This window comes from Phragmites australis, chromosome 23, assembly GCF_958298935.1.
Source record: "Phragmites australis chromosome 23, lpPhrAust1.1, whole genome shotgun sequence".
Classification (NCBI taxonomy): domain Eukaryota; kingdom Viridiplantae; phylum Streptophyta; class Magnoliopsida; order Poales; family Poaceae; genus Phragmites; species Phragmites australis.
This window is the reverse complement of record NC_084943.1, coordinates 3,973,692-3,996,812: the sequence shown is the minus strand read 5'-3', so window position 1 is coordinate 3,996,812 and position 23,121 is coordinate 3,973,692. Positions and strand designations below refer to the sequence as shown.

General features: G+C 45.7%; 2 protein-coding genes across 2 annotated transcripts; one reads left to right on the top strand and one right to left on the bottom strand.

Moving 5' to 3' along the window:
* Positions 1-7,886: 7,886 nt before the first annotated feature.
* Positions 7,887-11,408, top strand: LOC133906584 (uncharacterized). The gene is made up of 8 exons (XM_062348525.1): positions 7,887-9,071; positions 9,162-9,533; positions 9,626-9,713; positions 9,821-9,978; positions 10,107-10,158; positions 10,290-10,372; positions 10,474-10,567; positions 10,690-11,408. Exons 1-8 carry the CDS (start codon positions 7,887-7,889, stop codon positions 11,262-11,264), a joined length of 2,607 nt encoding a protein of 868 aa, XP_062204509.1. The 3' UTR covers positions 11,265-11,408.
* Positions 11,409-18,379: 6,971 nt separating this feature from the next.
* Positions 18,380-22,110, bottom strand: LOC133906349 (putative receptor protein kinase ZmPK1). Its single transcript, XM_062348223.1, has 3 exons — positions 21,793-22,110; positions 20,804-20,899; positions 18,380-20,731 (listed from the first exon to the last, which is right to left on the bottom strand). Exon 3 carries the CDS (start codon positions 20,664-20,666, stop codon positions 18,552-18,554), a length of 2,115 nt encoding a protein of 704 aa, XP_062204207.1. The 5' UTR covers positions 20,667-20,731; positions 20,804-20,899; positions 21,793-22,110; the 3' UTR covers positions 18,380-18,551.
* Between the last annotated feature and the right edge of the window lie 1,011 nt (positions 22,111-23,121).

Genomic DNA, 23,121 nt, shown 5'->3' with positions numbered 1-23,121 from the left:
ACTGATTTTCTCTGTCAAGAATCTGGATAGTAGTAATAGATCAAACCAGTTTTTTGCCATCATATTGGAATATTTTTAGGATTCGATCTGAAGAAAAGTTGTAGAGTTTTTCATAATCTTTCCAACGGCGTAGAGAACGTTATCATAGGATGAGTAGAACTCCAGTTATGGCCTCTTAAAAGTTGCTGCTGTTGTTTCATCGTCAGAAAGTTCAGTCATGTTCAGAGCGTGTTTTGGCCATCTTAGGGGCTTCAAATACAAAAAGATATAACTAGAAAGTGGTAGAAAATGGAGTTTTATAGCTTCTATGAAATTTTTAGAATTTTTTTATTTGTGTATTAATTACTGGAAAAATGTGAAGGTTTCTGTCAGACTTTTCGGGACAGTTTTCATTGCTGTTTTCAACAGCAGATTAGAGGCTCATATTGACCTGATAAAAATATGGTTTCTCCAAGAAAGATTTAGCCATTGTTGTGTATTTTCCAGAAGTGTATTTTTGATATGATATCAGTTGTATAAAAAAAGATATGAAAATGTGAAGGCCTACTGCTTTTATCAGTAGAAGGATGTATATGCTGTTTTTGTGGTTCTCTTTTGAGCAACAGCTTGGGGTGTTAGGATCGTGTTTCCTATTGTATGTGCATGCTTGTATGAATGTTTTACTGATGTGTGGTTCATAATCAGGTGGTGGTGCTTCTGATCGTGTTTGAAGGTTGTCGGTTGTATTAAAAAAAGGCAAGTAAACGTAGTGGTTGCTTTGCTACTAACTTTAACTTGCTATTCATTCTACCTTCACCTAAATTATATGTTCAGAACCATGATCTATTTAATATGAACTGATTAATTGATATTTTTGATGAGGTGAGGCATGATTACTTGTTTATATGTGGTTATGTTGCCTTATGCTCTCATATCCATGAAGATTGTTATTATTGTGGTATATGTGGTTGATGAAGGCTATGAGGTGATGTGGTATTTACAGTTTCATATGCATTCATTTGCATTGCACCTCATATGAAGTAATATGTCGCCGTTTGCTGGCCACGACTTGTACCGGTACGCGCCGTACGTTACCCGAGGAGGGGTACGGTGCAGCTTTACACCTTGTTGGGTGTAAAGGCAATGGACATGTATTTGCATTGTATTTGTATTTTGCAGTATTTAATTGAATTATTTTCTATTATTGAAGTGGATGTTGAGAAGCGAATGCCTCTCCAGAAGATATGAGGATGTGGTTTAATCTTTTTAGATGAGGTTTATGATAATCTTGGATGTCTAACTTGGTTTATTTTTATGCTATTGTTACTCTCTTTTAAATCGATGTCTAATGAACTTGTAGTTTAAATAGCTTGTTAAAGCAGTTTGCTTGCTGAGATTTTATATCTCACACCTCTTAATAACCTTTCCAGGTGCTTGATGCTTGGTTGCTTGGTCGGGATGGGAGTAGCAGCACTTCTACACGTTATAATCACACATATTAATGCAATAGTGGTGTTGTAATAATAATGCAAGTGTTGGAGTTGTTTATCTCTTAGTGTTGCTTAGCGTCGGTAAACTTGTTTTAGTTTGCTTTGTTGGAGGTCAAAAATTTAATGCCTTAATGCATTGGTTTTGCTAGAATAATTATGTGTTAGTGTGCGGTTTTATTTATGCACCCTATATCTATGTTGTTGCTTCCGCTTTATCTTGTTTTAGAGGAGGTGCTGCCGAAATTTTATAATTTTGGCAAGTCAAGTGGAGTAGTTTATAGTAATATTTCAGGCTTTCACAGTGTCTAGGGTGTTACAGTCCACTCCTGCCATAGCCAACGTTGTCTGAGCACATGGCCAAAATTTTCGAGGTGAAGGCTGCCCATCTTTTTTGGCATGCATACTCTCTTCTAGTTGACTTTGCATTTGCCACCCAAAAATGGTTTGCAGCCCACCCAAAGGGATTGCCTTCTAGCTTTGTCAATTTGCAGTAAGATTGCCCTATGGATTTTGATAGCCGATAAGAAGTGAATAGGCTAGAAGGTCATGACCATAGTCACATTAGTCGGGATTGATGCCGCGTCCCATGACCCTAGATCGAATTACCCGGATCACGGGTTTGGTTCACCACCGTGATTCGTCCTGCGAGACTCCATTGCTGTAGAGAGAGAGAGAGAGAGAGAGAGAGAGAGAGAGAGAGAGAGAGATAGATAGATAGAGAGAGGGGTGAGGAAGGCTTACTGGCGATCGGGACCACGCCGTTTTCCCACCTCAGCACCCGCCACGCTGCTCGGCTGCCGCGTCTGTAACGTCGCTCGCCAGCCAGCCCGCTCCCCCGCTCCCCCATCGCACCTCCCACCCGCCTGGCTGCTTTGTTGAATGGATAAGGAGAGAGAGAGAGAGCAGCTGTGGTTGCATATATTGATGAGAGAAGGGCATGGATTGGCAGGTGTGGTGTTTATATGGGTTACTGGGCTGGGCTTGGATAGTGGAACAAATGAGTTAGTAGCCTGTTCCTCGATCCGATTGACCTAAATTTCTAGTGACTATGGTCATGACGGCTCTAACCAGGGCTAGTCGGCCAGATGGTGCCAAGTGCTTCCCCTTCTAGGAAGACATCTTCCCGATCACTTTGTTAACCATTGGTTTCAGCTTGGAGGCTTTTAAATAGCGAGTAGTAAGCGGCAAGCCGAGGTAAGTAATTGGAAAGTTGGAGAGGACCACTGGCAGCTCCAAGAGGATCAAAGATAGGTTGATCTCGGCACATCAAATAGGAGTAACCGAAGTCTTGTTGAAGTTTGTCTCGAGCCCCGTAGCCTTACCAAAGGAGTTAAGAATGCTTGCAAGCGTTGCCACTTCTTGAGCGAAAGGCATGATGAAGACCATTGTGGCATTGGTGTACATGGACACCACATCCTATCAGTGTTAAAACCACCTCCAAGTCAGCTAGCAAGCCCTCTCTCCATGGCCAAGGACAACAACCATTTGAGAGGGTCAATGGCCAAAGTGGATAACATGAGGGATAAAGGATCCCCCTATCTTAGCCCCTTCCCATGAGTGATTGGCTCACAGGGGATCCCATTTAGCACTATTCTTGATGCTGAAGTTGCGAGAAGAATGGATATAAGATCTCTCCACCTTTACGGGAACCCCAAATTGGAGAGAAGGTCAAGGAGGTAGTCCCATCGCATGGAGTCAAATGCTTTAGATGTGTCCATCTTGAAGAGAAGAGCTAGGGTGTTGCTCTTGTGTAAGGCCCTAGCCGCACTTTTGATTGTCATGTAGTTATCGTGAATGCAACATTATGTGATGAAAGCACTCTGGCAGTCTAAGACGATAGAGTCTAGAAGGGGCGTAAGTCTCAATGCCAGAATTTTGGAGACCAGCTTTGCAATCGAGTGGATGAAGCTGATTGTTCTCAAAATCCGAAATAGCTTCAACACCAACTTTTTTTTGCAAGAGGACTATGTTTGCCGTGTTCATTAAGTATAGGCCAGTCGATCAGAGGTCAAAGAAATCCTTAACAGCCTCGGTCACTTCAACTTTAATCAGGTGCTAGCAAACCATGAAGAAGCAGCTAGTAAAGCCATCTTGTCCCGAGGCCTTGTCTTGCAGTGAGAGCTCAATGGCTGAGAGGATTTCCCCCTATGTTAGTGGGTGATCGAGGGAGGACAGGTCAGGGCGGCTATCTTCGAGAAGCTGTCAGCTGATGTCGGTATTCCTGGGGGCGAGTCTAGCCATAAACCCATGGAAATGGTCTTGGATTGTGGAGGTTTTGTCCACATGTGAGGTCACCTAACCCTCTGTCATTCGCAATCTCAGTATTTGATTCTACCTTCTTCACGCATTCATCATATTGTGGAAGTATCTGGTATTGGCGTTGCCCTCCTTAAGGAAGGCAATCCTCAAAGCTTGCCTCTTTCTAGATCGTTCAATAGCAGCAAGGGATAACACCCTTTTTTTTAGTTAGGCTCTGAGCACACATTCCTGTGTGGAGAGGTCACAACGTTCTTGTGCAGTGTCAAGGAGAAGAATGACCTCGAGCACCATAATTTGATGAAGCTTGACGCCTGATAGAAGGGATTTGCTCTAACTGGATAGACGAGCAGCCGTGTTGCAGAGTTTCTGGTTCAAGATGTGGTATGGGTCCTTGTGGCCTGTGTGGACTGCCCATGCTCAAGCCACAATATCCATGAAGCCTGGTATACTAGTCTAGAAGTTCTCAAACTTCAAGGATCATGGCCTTTTTGAGCCACTTTGGTCGGAGAGCAGCAGGGGGTAGTGGTCTGAGTGGGAGGACGAGAGCGCTTGGAGGTAGTATGAACCGTAAGTAGCATCCCATTCTGCGTTACAGAGGAACCTATAGAGTCTGACCATGGTGGGCCTTCGCCTGCCATTCGACCAAGTAAATTTATAGTTTTGGAGATGGATATCTCGAAGAAGGCAAGAGTTGATCGTACATCTAAATAGCCTCATGTGTCTCAGCTACAGATTATTATTATTCTTGTCTGCCACCTTGTAGATGATGTTGAAGTCACCCATAATAAGCCATCTAGTCCCTAGCGTTGGTCGTAGCTACCTGAGTTCCTGGAGGAAAGATTCTTTCAGGGATCTCCTCATAGGGATGTAGACAAAGGTAAGCAAAAAGGATGTCTGACAACTCTTTATCGTGATGGTGGCAGTTATGTGAAAAGTTCCCAGGGAAATGTTGGCGACATCGACGCAAGCAACACCCCACAAAAGAAGGATCCCCCTCTCGGCTAGGGGGCGCTTGAAGTGGGGCGGTGTGCATATCTAGTTAGATAGTTTCCTCCAACAGAGCGCACAATTTCGTCATCTATATCATTGAGCTTGGTTTCTTGGAGACTAATGATGTGGCATTGGTAGATTCGAAGAAATTGAAACACTGGATCACGGTGATCGTGGAGCCTAACCCGCGCATATTCCAAGAGAGCAATGAGATATCTGGGCCAATCATGGTGGAAATGTTAGGAACCCAGCGAAGAGGCGTCTTAAGTAGCGCCTAACATGGATGCAATGGAATTGAAACAGGCAATGAACAAACTAGTCCTCCTGAGCGGACCATTCCAAGGCCATGGAGTTGACACATTAGGTCGGGTTAAGCCAGCGCGGTTTGGACCCTACATACCATCCCCAACCATATTCCCTTCATTTCGTTCCCTTCCCGATTCTCTTCCCCGTTCACATTCCCTTTATTTTCTCTCATCTCTAACAGCTTCCCTTCGAGGGGAATCGCGAAGGGAAAGGAGAGAGAATCCTATCTTGAAGGGAATGACACTAGAAATCCCGTCGTGAAAGAATTCGTGAAGTGAAACCGTTAGAGCGTTGAAGAGATTTACGACGGAATTTTGGTCCCCGAAGTGAAGTAACATGAAGCAAGATGCAGCGTGGGACTTCAACTCTGCAAGAGTTGTCAGGGACCGGAGTTGCTGGCCCCGCGGATGCCCTCTTGCAGTTCCTACAAAATAACAAGAAGTTTGTCGACATGGATGCAAAAGCACACACAGAGGTAGGAGGTGGACACTGATATTTCTTGTTGTCAACTGTAAATGTGCTACACATGGATCACCTTCCAATAACATATACTGGCTGTTTCTCTGTATCTTTGATTTGTTAAAGATGCTTTTCTAGCTCAATTACTTAGGCTTTTCAGTTGCCACTTTATATCACATGGAGGAATAAATATAATTTTTTTATGAACACGTAGGAAAATTACGTGTCATTGTATTAAAAATAGAGTTTAAAACATTAAAAAAGCGACACTTATTACATGGCTCCACGGGAAACTATAGATGACCACAAAGGCTACTAGGCCCTACCGAGCTAGCAACTGGGTGGGACCCTAATAAATAAATATAAATTTCCTTCGATGAACCTGAAGAATATATGATTAGTCAAGACGAAAAAGAAAAATGGTACTCTTAAGAATTGAATGGAATATCATTTGATATTAAGGTGGTGTATGGATCCCAGTCTGCATATGCTTCATTCCAATACTAGATTCTTGGCTAATTTTCCTCTTATCTGTGGTGACTGCAACCAGTGAGTTGGCACACTAAAATAACTGAGCCACTTGGCCAACTAATTATCTTTATTGAATTTCTTGCAATGAAATTTCGAATAGCATTCAACAGTGAAATGTAAATGTAGGAACTGAACATCTCAAATCTTACTGTTACGCCTATTGCCTCCTTTTAATCTCTTGATGTTAAATTCTGTGTGTTCCTGAGCATTTATTTCAATCAGGGATTTGAGGGCTTCTGTATGTCATCTCGGTGGAATAGAAATCCCTGCTCAAAACTTGCCATCACACCTATTTTACTGTTATGGTGTTTGTTAGTTGTTTTTCATATTTGCTACCTACTCAGTCCTCCTGTAGTCCAATGTATTACTGTTATTTGGTGACACAGGTTTTCAATTCTTTGCATGTTCAAATGAATAATACAGGTGTATGGAAGATTAGGGGAGTACCACTCGTTATGTCACTTGGTCCCTTCATAACAAGGTGCATTTATTTACTCATTAGAAATTTTGGATATGTTCTATCAGCGTGCTTAATGGCTTGCTCTATTGGATATAGAATCGTGTTGGATTGCGACACTTCCTAGATTCATTTGTTGCACCGGAGCAACTATCGGTAAATGCACACACTGCACAAGCAACTGCTGGACTCCACGAGCAATCATCTAGGTTGAATGACAATAAACAGGATAGCCAAAGGGAGACTTAGAAATCTAATCATTCTTCAGTCTCGAATTCATCCGGTGCTGTACTAGAGACAAGGCTGGTTGATCTATTGGATAGCACACTCTGGAACAGAAGGCTGGTGTCCTCATCTGAAAGACTTGTTTACGCACTGGTTTACCAGATTTTCCATGGGATCAAGGAGCATTTTCTTGTCACTACTGAACTGAAGATCTTCCTGCAGCAAATCCTATACTCCCTAATAACTTTGTTCTTCTTTTTGTTTTGTTTATGGTTTAATGCTATGGCTCGTCATGAAAATGCAGTTCAATTGCTTTCTCCTCATGCCGATTGTGGACAAATTACCAGCGCTTCTAAGACAAGACATTGAACTGGCTTTTGAAGATGAACTTGACAGCATCTTTGATGTCACTCAGTTGCGCCAATCGCTTGGGCAGAGGAAGCGGGAGCTGGAGACTGAACTGAAGTGGGTACGCCTTTTTTTTTATCAAGCAAATTTAAACACGTGCTATATTAAGATCATTGGGGATAATTAATCTTCTTTCTTGGGTTCAGATTAAGCATTTGAAGGAGAAGTTTGGGGAGATAAATAAGAAGCTCAATTCTCTTCAGGTTAGGCAGTAGTTCACTCCAGAATCTAGAGTAGCTTAGCTAGAGAATTTGTCTAGACTCCGGGTAGAGTATTTTCATGATGTAATAAATCGTTAGGCCACCTAGTGTGACTTCTTGTTGATCTTTTTTGTGAGTAAATATGATCCTATCTTCTAACATTCCTTAAGCACCCACACCCCCCCCCCCCCCCAACAAAAAAAAATACCCCTTTGCAAAATAAGTTCAAGGTGTTGTTTTACCAACTTTAGTTTGCTGTCAGAGAAAGAAATGGATATTAAAGGAAAGCAATAATGATGATAGAGTTGGGTTATCAAAAAGCAAAGTTGTAATGGTTTGCTACATCCAGTAATACTGTATCAGCCTAAGAGGTGCACATGCACGGTGTGACCCTTTCAAACCAAACCCATCTAAAAAGCACCCTTCAGGTTCCAATGCATCGCCTTCTGTAGACGCTCCCGGCCCTCTCTTCCTTCGCGACCTCTCAAACCATCTCCCTAAACATAGCAAAAACCTCTGCCTGCGCGGGAACAACGCTGGAATGCTCGGCGCATCTTCCACCGCCAAGGATACGGTGTCGAGATGAGCGGCGACGGCGACAGGGACGCCTTCTTCCACTGCCTCGACCGCGTGCCGTCCGGCCTGCACCTCGACGCCGACTTCCCCTCTGATGAGGACGACGATGACGAGGACGACGTCCGCGTCTCCTTCGCCTCTGCCATGGGCGACCACAACTTCCAGAGCTTTCGCAGGTACCATGCGGCGGTGCTGGAGGAGGATGAAGAGGAAGAGGAGGCGGAGGACCCGTCCAAGTACGACATGTGGATGTCCGACGAGCCCATGTCCATCCAGGAGCGCCGGCGCCGCCTGCACCAGGGGCTCGGGATCGCCAGCAGCCGGGACCTCGCGCTGCGGCGGCACAGCATGAAGAAGCGCCCGGCCGATGTACCCCGGAGCATGTCGAGGCTACTGCCGCCGCCATCACCAACGCTGCCCACCGCCTCAGCAGATGTGCCAAGCACTGCGGCAACTCCGGCGTCGAAGGTTGCTGCCGCGGCGCAGCCAGTGAAGGCCATTACGAGGCGCCGGTCAGACAGCTACCTTGCCGTGCGAGAAGGCGTGTCCGGCTCGGGGAAGCCACCGTCCCAGCCTTTGCGTCGTGTTTGTTCCTTGCCGGCTCGGCATGACGCCCGCGACAGCGCGCCTAACGGGAAGGCTCAAGCTGTGGTTACACGTGAGTTGCCCGTCGTGCCCCTGCCGGCAGCGCCAGCGGATAAAGATCGCAAAGGAAACGGTGACGGCAGGAACGGCGATGACGGGAGCAAGAACCAGGGCAGCAGCGACAAGGAGGTGGCCGTCGTCGCCGCACCAAAGGACGTTCCGTCGAACACCCAGATCGGCGTTCAGATGGGGCTGGAGGAGTTCGAGAAGTTCATCGGCAACACCCCTATCATGAAGCACCTCATGCGCCGCGGCCAGAGCCAGCACCAACCCGCGCCACCGCCCGCCGGAGTGCCGCCCAAGGCCGACAAGTCCGCTGGCAAGAAGAAGGGCGGCTGGCTCAAGAACATCAAGTCCGTCGCCATCGGCTTCATGCAGGACAAGGACACCAACGCCAAGTCGGCCGCGTCCACGGTGGGTTCCGTGGCCAAGTCGGCCACCACCAATGCCACCGCCGGGGCGCCACCGGCCTCGTCATCCGAGAGGCTCAAGGTGCACCAGTACGGCAAGTCGAGCAAGGAGCTCACAGGACTCTACATGTGCCAGGTACTGGAGAGAGCATGCAGCCATTGCTGCACACGAAGACAGAGACATGCATACTGGCACTGCGTGTAACTGAAACCTGTGATGAAACAGGAGATCCAGGCGCACGAGGGATCCATATGGAGCATCAAGTTCAGCGCGGACGGGCGGCGGCTGGCAAGCGCCGGCGAGGACCACGTGGTGCGCGTGTGGCAAGTCGTGGAGACCAGCGCCCCGCCGAGCTCCTTGGTGCAGGACGGTTCCGGCCCCGTGCCCCCACCGCCCCACGGCACGGCGGACGGGTCGTCGACGCCGGGGCTGGCCCAGATGTCCAAGAAGTCGGCCAAGGGAAAGAGTGGCAGAGACGCGCTCCCCGAGCACCTCGTCGTTCCCGACAAGGTGTTTGCGCTCGCCGAGCAGCCGGCGTGCGTCCTCGAGGGCCACAAGGACGACGTGCTCGACCTCACCTGGTCCAAGTCCGATCAGGTCTTGTCCACTATAGCTAATCACTTTTCTTCACTCCTCCATATCGCAAGCACTGCACATACAGAGCATCTGAACGTTTGTTTCCGCAGCAGCTGCTGTCGTCGTCGATGGACAAGACGGTGCGGCTGTGGGACACGGCGAGCAAGGCGTGCCTCAAGACGTTCGCGCACAACGATTACGGTGAGCAAAGCGATTGCTAGCTCATGATTGCTTGTTCTTTCCAAAGTCTAACCAGCTGACGCCATTCCATCTCGCCAACCTAATATTGCTCTACCATGTATATGCAGTGACCTGCATCCAGTTCAACCCGGTGGACGACCGGTACTTCATCAGCGGGTCGCTGGACGCCAAGGTGCGCCTGTGGAGCATCCCTGACCGGCAGGTCGTCGACTGGACCGACCTCAACGAGATGGTCACCGCAGCCTCCTACACCCCTGATGGCCAGGTCCGTCCGACCGATCACCACGCACTGCACCAATGCCTAGCATTGACAGCTACGAAAGTTTTATGTGTCCAATTTAGCTTATTTTCATTTCTGACTCACTGTAATTGATATCGACGAATGAATCGAAGGGCGCGATCATCGGCTCGCATAAAGGGAGCTGTCGGTTCTACAAGACAACAGGTACAGCTTGCTCTTCATGATCAGTACAGTAGTAGCTACGGATTGCAGGGAAATGTGCAATTCAACGAGTCGATGTAAGCGAACGTTTGCTGAACTATCTATTGTGCGTGATTGTTTCGCCATTGCAACAGGCTGCAAGCTTAGCCAGGAGGCGCAGATCGATATCCAGACCAAAAAGCGCAAGTCGCAAGCGAAGAAGATAACCGGGTTCCAGGTAAACAGACACAAGCAGAAGCGTTTTGATTGATTTTACCAGGACACTAACACAGAGCAAGCGTGCAACCGCTCATAATCTTGTCATGGTCCTGGGTGCAGTTTGCTCCGGGGAACCTCTCCGAGGTGCTGGTCACCTCTGCCGACTCGCAGATCCGCGTCTTCGACGGCGTCACCATGGTCCAAAAGTTCAGAGGTGCGGCCACAAACCGAGATTAAATGCCAATTCAGAACTCAGCCATAACAAACGAATGCAGAACAATGATGTTCATGTAACTGCATGCTCAGGTTTCTTTTTTTTACTTCCCTTTTTGAAAGGTTTCAAGAACACGAGCAGCCAGATCTCGGCTGCCTACACCTCCGACGGTCGGTACGCCGTGTGCGCGAGCGAGGACTCGCACGTCTACCTCTGGAGGTCCACCCGGGTCGCGCCCACCGCGGCGGCCATGGGCATCGGCATGAAGGCCAAGACGTGGTGCACCACTCGCTCCTACGAGAACTTCTACTCCAAGGACGTCTCGGCCGCCGTCCCATGGCCACACACGCCGTCCCAGCCGAGCGCCAGCGACAGCCCGTCGTCGCGTGACAAGCAGCAGCAGCAGCAGCAGCAGCAGCAGGGCGCGTCCTGCAACGAGGAGTCGTGCAGCATGGCGAGCCACGCCACCACCAAGCCGGAGGGAGGAAGAAGCGGCGAGCTGAGCAGCTCCGGGGCGCCGTTGACGCACTCCGGCGAGCTGAACAACTCGTCGCGGCACGGTGGCGGCAAGGGCGCCGACAGCGGCAACGCGTGGGGTCTGGTGGTGGTGACGGCGAGCTTGGGCGGGGAGATCAGGGTGTACCAGAACTTTGGGATGCCGTTCAGGATCAGAGGCCAGGGCAACCTCTTCTACTGATTGTTAGCTCGAGATTTCAGAGGATTGTCGCAAAGGAGCTCTACTAATCATAAGAACAAGATCATTTTGATCATTAGCGACTTCTTTTTTTTCTAACGATTATGTGTACATTTGCAACGCAATTGAGCTTAGGAGAGGTGGCATGATTTTGTGTATGTAGTAGCTAGTTAGTGATTCAGTGCCGATGGGCATGTAGATGCATCTCCAAAAGTGAGATGAGGTTTGTATTTTACCAAAATTAGTCAAAGTAAACATCTAAAATTGATAATGCAAGAATCATTATCAACTTGATTTGTTTCGATGCAAACCTCATTTTGGTACAAATACAAACCTCATCTCACTTTTGGATGCATCTTTTTCTTTTGAGACGCATACATTACATTCACCAAATATTATATAGAACAATTAAAGAATGTATCTATATCTATACTAATATAAAAAGTACCGGTTGTTTTCTTTTATATGTCCACCTCATTTAGTATACACATATCACTCAACACCTTTTGATTAATTTCAATCCAACAGCTCATATATATTTGACGGTCTGCCATCCGGTCCAAGGGCTCACCGCCTCTAGATGCTCCGTCCCTCCCCGGTAGCTCTCTCTTCCCGATCGATCCATATGGAAACCAATCCCATCCCCGCTCATCATGCTGCCTGTCTCCTTACCGAAAAAAAAAAATCTATGTAGCGATGTTACATACGTCTACTTTGCAGCACCGTCTGAATGGCTGCTACATATTCCCAATGTGAATCTCAGAGTAGTGAATAAGATTCACTCAATGTTAATTATATATGTCAAGTAACGAGTATGCATAATAATTTCTATCGACGATTGGTAAACTGCCAATCTTACGAATTTATAGAAATAGTAGGGGATATTTCGAGTAGACAAATCGCACAATACACATATGATTTTATACAGGTTCGGGTCTTTCTTAGGAAAATAGTCCTACATCATGTTAGACTTATATTAATCTCTAGAACTATTTACAAGGGGGTATTTAGCTAGCCTAAATAGATCTAAACCTAGTTGGAGGACTCTCTTGTGTACAGTTAGGGAGAGTGGCTAATATAGATCTAACTTGTAGAAGGCTCAAGGATTTAGAGATCCTGCAGGCATGAATTGTGTCAATGGAGTTGTGTCAACTTCAATTGGTTTGTCCTTCACAGGGTCTCTGGCTTTGTATATATAGAGGGTATCGTATGGCCTCTGGGGTCATTCATTCTTATTTTTGAGATAAATTTCTCTGTTTACTAGATATCTTGCGTATTTGCGGGCAGTTTTCATGCATCTAGGGATTCCCATCCAAGGGAAAATGTAGGAAACTCTAGATTGTCCAGATACGATAGTTTTATGCTACCCATCATCAAGCCCCCCACTAGTACGTAAAATGAGGTTTTGACGGATCAAATGGTCAACAAAGATAAACGTTTTGACCGACCACATCCTCGAGTAGGACTCAGGTCCCGGATAGGATGGTACCTCTAATTGGGTTCTTGACGTCCTCAGGTCATCTATTCGGGATTCTGAATACTTTCGAATACTCAGGCGAACCCCCGAGAAGGTATTCCCTTCGGATCGGAATTCCAATTTGTCCGAGTTCCAATCTTTCGAAAGGACGGGGCGAAAAGACTTGTCATTGGCCGGATTTGAAATTTAAACTATAGCAGTGGATATTTCGAGTAGTGGTGAAAAGAATCTTTACTTGACAAGAGGTCATAATGACATTGGGAAACTGCGCGCATGGTGGAGTAGTGCATTGGTTTCTCTGGGTAATTGTTCCAACTGCCCTATATGCGTCAAGCATTAAATGTGATGAGACGTTAAAGCAGAAGGGCAGAAGGACATGACATCGAGTCATACTCAGAACCGCCACGACATTAGTCAAAGAGCCACCCGGAGAGCCTCCGTCCCTGTATAAAAGGTATTTATGCCACTTTTTAGGTAATAGATCTTTATTATTACGAAGGTACCCGTAGTACTTAAATATGGGACTTACAGAGTTAATTGACATTCCATGAATTATTGTAGACCTATTATCTTAAACCTAAACAAAACAGACTAGATTAAGTCACTATTACATTGGCTCTAAACTAATCGTGGAACCAGATCCCTGGGTTTGCTTCTCAAGGCACTGTGGTCACTGTCATGATGGAGGCTTCTTCTTCACCTTGATACTTGAGCTCTTGAGTTCCATGTTGGGTCCAAGAAGAGATGCCATATCAAGACTCTTCTTGTCGTAGCGGAGATCTGCCTTTGGGCAACCCTTGACGGTAATGACCCCCTCGGGCCTCTGGATCTTCACACATTGATAGGCATAGTGTGCGGCAACTATGAACTTGGCTAGGGTTAGTCATCCAAGATGGCGTTATATGCCGTCTTGAAGTTAACCACATCGAATATAATCTTTTATGTCTAGAAGTTGTCTTGCTTCCCGAAGATCTGGGTACTAAGGCGTGGAAGGCTTGCGTAACCGGCTTCATATGCTTGACCACTATCGGGAAGCGGCCTGGTCGTATGAAGTTTTGGGGTTAAAAGGATCGGTGACGTCCTAAGAAGGGGGGTGAATTAGGACACTTAAAATTATTCGGCTCAAAAAATGTCATAAGATAAACCTATATCAATTTTTATCTAAATATGCTCTAGGTTCATCTATTGCGTCTATTGTACCATCCAAAAGGTTTGGAACCTATAGCCAATTCTTGCAAACTACTCTATAAAGATAAGCATGCAAGACTAGATTACAAGAAGTAAATGCAGAAATATACATAAGGTAGAGAGAGCAAACTAGACACAAGGGATTTTTATCTCATCATATTGATGGTATAAACACCACTCCTAGTCCATATTGAAGCAGCCACCTAGGCTATAGCTCCCAGATAGCACCCGCTCACGGCCCTTGAACCACCTATGCCTCAAGTAGGTTGAGCCGCCAAGCCACCAAGATAAAACCTCACCACAAGGCTCTCTTCAGGTCACTTACAGCTATCTTCATTTAGGATCTTGTGCCACCAAGGCAAGGGTCTGCGCGTCCCCGTACAAGAGTCTTACCACCGCTCTACACCAAGTTGGAGGGTCAACAAGCTTGGGCCACCAAGGCTTAAGGTGCTGGTGAGTCACCAAGACTCTAAAGTGTCGACGTACCACTTGGTACAAGCTAGGATCACTCTTTGATCCTCTCTCTAGGCAGCAACACCTAGCAACAACTCTCTCTAGGCCTATTAGCACTAATCACTTCTTAATCATGTGCTTAATTGTCTTGAATGATCACTTTAAACACTTTAGTAGCTTGAATGTCTTCTCAAGTGTCTATGCTTCCCTAGACTCCAGCACACTCAAATAGCTGAGTGGAGGGGTATTTATAGCTTTAAACCCACACACTAGCCATTGCTCTAACGGTCATAGAAGATGATTAGCACTGGATGATCTGGTGTTAACACCAGTATAAATACCGCACCATCCAGTATGTACGACCGCAACACCCCGATGGTCTTCATCGGCTATGAGGATGGCTCCTCACTCCTGGAGTTCGTCTCTCCTCCGCCAAACGACTCCGATAGGCTGGATGCGTACCACGACTCCTCCCCTCTCCGTTACCGTCGCATCGACGACGTGCTTGGAGGGGGAGAGGCACCAGGCCTTGCCAATCGCGTCGTCGATGGCGAGGAGCTACTACTGGTCAGTGAGGAGGGAGAGCCGTGCTCCTTCGCGGAAGCAGAGCACGATCCAGCATGGCAGGCGGCCATGCGCGAAGAGATGGACTCCATCAAGCAGAACAGGACATGGTCGCTGGTGGAGCTTCCTCATGGGTATCGACCTATTGGGCTGAAGTGGGTCTTCAAGCTCAAGAAGAACGAGGCAGGAGCAGTGATCAAGCACAAGGCTCGCCTCATCGCCAAGGGCTATGTGCAACAACCGGGCATTGACTTTGATGAGGTATTCGCACCCGTTGCTCGTCTTGAGTCCGTTCGGTTGCTGCTAGCTATTGCTGCGCAAGATGGCTGGTCGGTGCATCACATGGATGTGAAGTCGGCTTTCCTCAACGGCGATTTGGGGGAGGAGGTGTACATCGCGCAGCCGCTGGGCTTCATCGTCGTCGGAGCAGAACAGAAGATGCTGCGCCTGCGGAAAGCGCTCTACGGGCTACGGTAAGAGCCGCGGGTTTGGAACGAGAAGCTGCACACAACATTGCGAGCTCTCGGGTTCAAGCAGAGCCCGCATGAGGCAGCGATGTACAGGCGTGGCCATGGCGACTCGCTGTTGCTCCTCGGGGTCTATGTGGATGACTTGATCATCACTAGATCAGCCAAGGCGGAGATCAATCGCTTCAAGGAGGAGATGAAGGCGAGGTTCAGGATGAGCGACCTTGGGTTACTCTCCTTCTACCTTGGCATCGAGGTGCAGCAGAGTAGTAGCGGGATCATGCTGTGCCAGGCGCATTACGCCAAGCACATCATAGAGATGGCGGGGATGCAGGACTACAACCCTGCTCACACCCCCATGGAGGAGCGGCTCAAGCTGAGTCGTGACAGCACAGTGACGGAGGTGGACGTCACTCAGTACCAGAGGATCATTGGAAGCCTTCGCTATCTTGTCCACACGCGGTCGGACCTCGCTTTCAGCGTGGGGTACGTGAGTCGCTTCATGGAGCGGCCTATGGAGGAACACATGGTGGCAGTGAAGAGGATCATGCGCTTTGTGGCTAGGACGCTAGTCTCGGTTGCCACTACGGAAGGACAGCGGAGGCACGGCTTGTCGGGTACACTGGCAGCGACCTCGCCGGCGATGTTGACACAAGGAGGAGTACATTCGGCGATTTGTTCTTCTACGGCAGCAGCTTGGTGAGTTGGCACGCTCTCAAGCAAAAGGTGGTGGCACTCTCATCCTGTGAGGCGGAGTATGTTGCTGCCACTACCGCAGTCACACAGGCGGTGTGGTTGGCTTGGCTGCTCGACGACTTCAAGGGGAGGGACGCCGACACCGTTGAGCTGAAGATTGACAACAAGTCAGCCTTAGCGCTGATACAAAACCCTGTCTTCTATGAACGTAACAAATACATCGATGTGTCCTACCACTTTATCAAGGAGTGCTGGGAAGATGGGAGGATTAGTGTTGATTTCGTCGGCACTAAGGACCAGCTCGCTGACATTCAAACGAAGGCACTTGGGCGAGTCAGATTCCATGAGCTTCGTGCTAGGATTGGAATGGTCAACATCAATTCCAAGTCCACACACAAGGATTAGGGGGAGATTGTTAGCAATAAGTCTTGATGTGTGCAGATTTTCAACTAGCAGATTAGGGAGAATAATAGCCAATTAAAGCAGTAATGGCTGTAGTTATTAGCTGTTTGAACTAGGAATTTTCAACTAGCAAATTAGGGAGAATAATAACCAATTAAAGCAGTAATGGTCGTAGTTATTAGCTGTTTGAACCAGGCCATATTATAGTGGTCAGCAGTGTATAAATAGAGAAGAAAATAGAAAAGGCAGTAAGCCATTACAGCACCGAAAATACCACTGCTAGTGTACATATATCTTAAGTGAGTTCCTAGACTACCTATGAGCCTGTAGGCCTTTCAAACTCCTGTCACCTTCTTAACGTGCAATCCTAGTGAAATAAATAACCATGTAATGGAACACGATGTATGTTATATAGCTTACTAAGGTTAGAATAGAAAAAAAAACAGAGATAAGAATACCATCGCCATAGGTAATCCCTGTTCAAGGCTTTAAGCTAGATTAAAAAAATGAAATCTATATTTAACTTTCCCTAGCACACACTATAAAAAACTATTTCTAGAACCGAGTGATAACTCATTTTTACAGGCGTTTAGCGCACCCACCTGTGATCGAAGGCCTGTAGAAATGAACGATTTTCACAGATGCAAAAGAGACCGCCTGTGGAAATCTATTACCACATACGGTTCACTTAAGAAATCGCCAGTGAAAATAGGTTTCCACAGGCGGGTTCTCAAACGAACCGCCTGTGGAAAATTTATTTCTACAGGTGGTTCCTTAAGCGAACCGCCTGTGATAATCGGTCTCCGAATCGATATTTTTTTACCAGAAAAAAAGCAAAAAAAAAAAAAATTCACGCGAAATACGCGTGCTACGCAGTTTTTAGCACTCAAACTCAAAACCTCTCAGCTCGCGCGAACCCTCCTCACCATCCCACCACAAAACTACTACTTACCATATTAGTATATGTAATTCTTTTGACATCTTCTATCCAAAACTTCAAATGATTATTTAGATATTTAAATGATTTCAAATGAAAAACTTTTCAACTACAAAGTTGCAGATCTCGTTGAGAGGTACAATTTTCATATAAAGTTTGTCCTCATCCGACTTCGTATGAAAAAATTATGAATTTTTTAAAATAAGCTATCATCTATTTCTACATGCGGTTCACCTAATTAACCGCCTGTCAAAATGACCATCAATTATTACTGACGGTTTACATAAGAAACACCTGTAGAAATGAGTAATAATTTATCTTAAAAAATTAATAACTTTTTCATACAAAGTTGGATGAGGACAAACTCTATATAAAAATTATAGCCCTCGACGAGATCTACAACTTTGTAATTGAATTTGTTTTCATTTGAAGTCATTTAGATGTCCAAATAATTGTTTGAAACTTAAAACGATTATTTGAACCTCTAAATGACTTCAAATAAAAAAAAATTCAACTACAAGGTTGTAGATCTCGTCGAGGGCTACAATTTTTATGAATTTTTTAATGGATAATTATTTCTAAAGACGGTTCATATAAGGAACCGTCTGTGTAAATGACTATTTTTACATGCGGTTCATATAAGAAACCGCTTGTGAAAATTTATTTCCACTGACGGTCCGTAACCTCAGGAGGCCCTCGTCAACTGTTCAGACGGTTTTTCAAATGAATCGTCTGTGAAAAGATATCTTAGGTTTCTCTTAAAATAGTTTTTTATAGTAGCATGTATTGAGGCTATAGTAACACTCTACAGTCCACACATAACAAGCCTACAATTCTGAATTAGAGGTGCACAAAAGAATGTCCTGTATGACAGGCTGAAGGGTTGACCCCTAATTAGACCAGATGATTAACATGATAAAAGTGAAAGGCAACCTAAGGAACTCATCTCACCATACTTACTGCAACAATAATAGAAACATCTTGAAATATCTAAGTGAAAAAACAATAGTTGTATACTGAGGGACTATATCTGGCGCATTCTGAATTACCAATCAAACAGTTCCTTACACGAAAAGGAAGTAGAGTTACATAAGGACTTGCCAAATTCAATTACACGGAAGGAACAGAAACTTCTGCACTATATCATTCATGCTCGGTCTTAGGCTCCTCTCTTTCTCCATGCACATAGCAGACACCTCCAGCATCAAGGAAACCTCTGAGTGCACGATGTTGCCGTTCAATTTAGAATCAACAAAACCAGCAATCCATGATTGGTCACCGTATTTCAGCTTCTCTCTAATTGTCCACACTAACTGTCTCAATGCAGCCTCTGCATCACCACTACCATTGGCTGCCAACTCGGACGTTCTAAGCCCCATGACTAATTCAAGAAGCACCACTCCATAGCTATACACATCCACCTTTTCATTTATGGGAATGTTGGACGCCCATTCTGGAGCAGTGTAGCCTCTGGTCCCACGAACCTTTGACACGTTTGGGTCAATTTGATCTCTATGTAGCAGCTTTGCGACCCCAAAGTCACTGATCTTAGGCTCAAAATCCTGGTCCAGGAGTATGTTCTCAGGCTTAACATCGCAATGGATGATCCAATCCAAGCATTCATGGTGAAGGTAGGCCAAACCCTTGGCCACACCAACTGCAATCTTGTACCTTTGATCCCATTGCAGTAGTCCCTTGTTGCCAAACAAGAACATGGCCAGTGATCCATTCTCCACATACTCATAGACCAACATCCGGTGCTTTCGTTCAGAACAGACACCCCATACTCTCACCAGATTCATATGGTAGATCCGCCCAATCACACTCACTTCTGTCTCGAACTCATCTTCTCCTTGCTTTACATCTTTGAGCTTCTTGACAGCAACTATGCGTTTGTCATGTAGAATACCCTTGTATACAGAGGCATATCTCCCATGACCAAGCTCATCCTTGAAATTTTTAGTGGCCTTCCCCAGTTCTTTGTAGTTAAACCTGCGGAAATGATTCGTTACCACCCTGTAACCTTCCTCCGCTGCCCAAATCTCTGATTGTGTTGATTGTTTTCTTGCCATAAACCACCAGCCAAAAGCGATGAAGCAGACCTCTATAAGAAAGAATGCTGCTAAGAACCCATAATAATAGTACCACATTGTAGCCTTTCCACCATTACTGTGCACATCAGAATCAAATATTAGAACTTTTACTTGTGTGCTTGATGCATTGCAATCAAGGGCTTCGGTATGTGAATCATACGAGATTGTTTCAGACAAAAAGCTCTCAGGAACCTTGAGGTGTGCTATACCGGGGTACCCTGGGACGGTCTTTCCATTTAAGAGAACAGACTTCAGGAAGCAGCCGTTGTTATCAAATTTGTATTCGAAAGCTAGGCAGGGGCAGGTTGCCAAGCACAGCGCAGCGCAATCATCAAGCGATGTCGACGGGATATAGTTTAGATCAGAGCCCCAGAAGTCAGTTTGAGGAAGACGCACAAAGCCCATTCGCTGATCACTACCTCCGCAGGAGATGTTGAATGTTGGCTTGCAGCCTTTGCTCCAATCACTCAGATCCTGGGCCACATAACCAGGAGGACATGAGCAGCCTGGAACTGGTGTGTACACACAAATACCATTCCAACCACATAGGCCGTGTATGTCACAAGGCTGAGAGAAAGCCATCCAAGAAACTGACCATCTCCCGTCGCTATCATTCAAGCTGTAAAGCCTAAGATTACCATCGTAATCCAGTGTTAACCGCCTTTTAATCCCTGGACCCCAATCTGCTGAGACAAAGCTTGTGTTATCACTCGCTATAAACTGCCCCAGGTTATCAAGAACACCTCTTCTACTGATGTTATAACTAATCCTGTAATTCATCCAGCTACTGAGGTCAGGGTTAGGCCAGTAGAGATTAGAAATCTCTGGCCCATCGTAAGCAAGTGACAAAATGTAATGGTCATCGAAGCGCAAAGTATAGTAGCTTGAAGGGTGTGAGAGATCGGCCGATACCAACTTCGCGGTGGCTGTCACTGGTTGTGTTGGGAGCAGTGTGTCAGTCGGATGGTCAAAGCTTTGCCACAGGATGTTGCCACCTTGATCCCTCATAACAAGGTTCCCAGAGTCCATGAGCTCTGCATGATCAACATCTGTGGAGCTCGTGTTGGTTTGCCATACAACTGTGCCGTCATAGTCTGTTAGAACCATGGCACCATCCTTGTTCACCATGACCTTGGATCCGCTCCCGTGCACAGGGTGGTTGCGGTTTGCACTCCAAGCAATGGTTCTATCCGCTGAAAAGGTGAACCAGATGGATATGGTGAAGGCAGTGGAGGAGAGGTTGTAGAATCCAAATGAGAAGGTACCATCCGCTGATTGTATGATATCAGAGGCATGCTCCACAGAAAGGGAGGAGCCTTTCTTCAAGTAACTTGTATGAGCTATCCCCCCTGCGCCATTAGCTGTTACGGCAAAAAACAAAAGGAGTGCAAGGATTAGAATCAAGCAAGAAGTAGACATGATAGGCATTGGCAGGCAGGAGAAGAGTAGCAGAGCAGCATCATTGCAGGAGAGGAATGATATATGTATACGGTTTGAAAGGTCCAGCAGCTGTGTTGTTGTGTTTAGCATGTTGCAGTTAAACAATACAAGCCCAGTCCACAAGATTAGGTGGCCTAATCGAGTATGATGACTGGATTGATTCGCCTTGATTGAATGTTGTTTGTGAAAAAGAGTTTGTCTTCAACACGGATAATACTACTAAAATTTGACATTACTTCTGATTTATTGACAACTCTGATTTGACTTGACCAATCTGATAAGATGGTTACTTTTTTTGTTTTTAGGTGAGAAATGTAGGGATCATATAGTCCAATCACAGTTTCAGGCAACAGTATAAATATCTTTTATCAATGGTAACAGGATTCCCAACAGGTGCAGACAACTGCACGCAAGAATAAGATAACCGTATGATGTTGAAATGCAGACTCGGAATGGAATTAAGAAAGGGAGTATCTAGATACGTGGAATTCAAACCTCTGAACGGCACAAGTTCAGGCAAGAGGGTTTACCATGAGCGAGAAGCGACAATGCGATGTTCCAAGCGTAGTCTACTGACTACTGTTGCTTCATCTTGCTTCAGGAATTCAACCAACTGCCCAGCAGAATGAACGGAGCATATGTCGCACATAGAAATACCAGTAACAATTTGGTGGCGGTGGGGTTCATGGCGTGGTTTCCCCAGGACAAGAAGTAAGAAGCACACAAAAATAGAAAAAAAAAAGCAATCCCAATTCAGCAATAGGCAAAGGATTCAAACCCATTGCATGGCTGATTAGCGCGTCATCGAGCTCACCGGTTACCACCTCGAATCGGCACGAACGCCCGGTAGCGGCGAACCGGAGCACATCATGTGGGCAGCCAGACGGCGGCGCGAGAGCGGAGGCGGTGGCGACGCGCGTTGTAGTAGTAAGGGGGCTCTCCAGCTCGGCGCCTCCGTGCTCCTCGCCCTCGCCTCCAGCTCGGCGCCGTGGGTGGAGCCCCCCCGCGCCGCGTGCTGCCGCGGCGACGGTTTCTGTGGGCCCACCTCTCCTCGTTTTCTCGGCCCAAGCAGAGCTCCGCCTGTTCTGCGTCCGCCGCCGAGTAAGGATTTGTTTGAGCCACCAGTTCAGTTCATAGAATTTGTTGGAAGTTTTCTTTTATTAAATTATAGATTGTGAAATTGTATAGTGTAATTTGGTTTATAGAGTGTAAGAATTATTTTTTATATTGTGATTGTTTGTTTTGCTTTTGCTTTTAAGCTATAGTCTATAATCAGAATAAAAAACAAATTGTGCCTAAGCTGAACCATAATAATAAATTTTCTTATTTTTATATATTTTAAATCTAAAAGTTGTAAATATATGTGCCGAGTATATAATTGTAAAATTTAAAATAGGCATGTTTATAGTTTATGGATTTAATAAATATAAAAAATCTGGAACAATGGATCAAAAATCAGAGGCCCACTCGTAATAACTCAGTCCAAATGAAATCACCGGTCCGCTAACAACAATCAGCTCGGACACAAGACACAGAAACGCTGGTGGGGATGCACTATTTAGCCACCTAAATGACGTTATTTAGTCGTCATGGTATCATTTAGTCACCAAATGATACTAATTGATTGACATGATACTATTTGACCGGCTAAATAGTATCACATCAACTCTCATTAGCACCAATTTTTTGCATCTAAGAATTTAACTCACGTCAGATCGGTACCTTCCAAGAGAATGAACTCAAATACCACATAGGATATGTTAACTTAGCAAGTAATTGTGATATGGCGTAGTCGGTCACGTCAGCAAACAGTGAGGGCTGAAGTCTGTAAGTATGACATGTGGGTCTATCTTGTTAGATCTGTTCACAGTAACAGAAGTGTAGAAGTAATGCAAAGTATGTGTGATTTTGTGAAATAGGAGGGGAAAAGTGTAGTTTTATGATAGTTAAATCAAAATAAATGTAGTTTTGTGATAAAGTGATATAAAGTAAGTGTGCTTTTTAAATAGAAGAGGAATATTATAGTTTTGTGATAGTTTTGATAATTGAAAGGATAATGATGTCGCCTAGAGAGAGAGGTGAATAGACGTTTTTACAAAATTCTTCTCCTTTTACTGTTAGTCTAAATTTGCAGCGGAAAATA

What these genes read in the sequence shown, in the direction of transcription:
- LOC133906349 (XM_062348223.1), bottom strand. Translation starts at nt 20,666, where the DNA reads ATGGTGAACAAGGATGGTGCCATGGTTCTAACAGACTATGACGGCACA.
- LOC133906584 (XM_062348525.1), top strand. Translation starts at nt 7,887, where the DNA reads ATGAGCGGCGACGGCGACAGGGACGCCTTCTTCCACTGCCTCGACCGC. An exon ending in TCGGTTCTACAAGACAACAG is followed by an intron (nt 10,159 to 10,289) that starts GTACAGCTTGCT and finishes CCATTGCAACAG; the next exon opens with GCTGCAAGCTTAGCCAGGAG. An exon ending in AGAAGATAACCGGGTTCCAG is followed by an intron (nt 10,373 to 10,473) that starts GTAAACAGACAC and finishes TCCTGGGTGCAG; the next exon opens with TTTGCTCCGGGGAACCTCTC.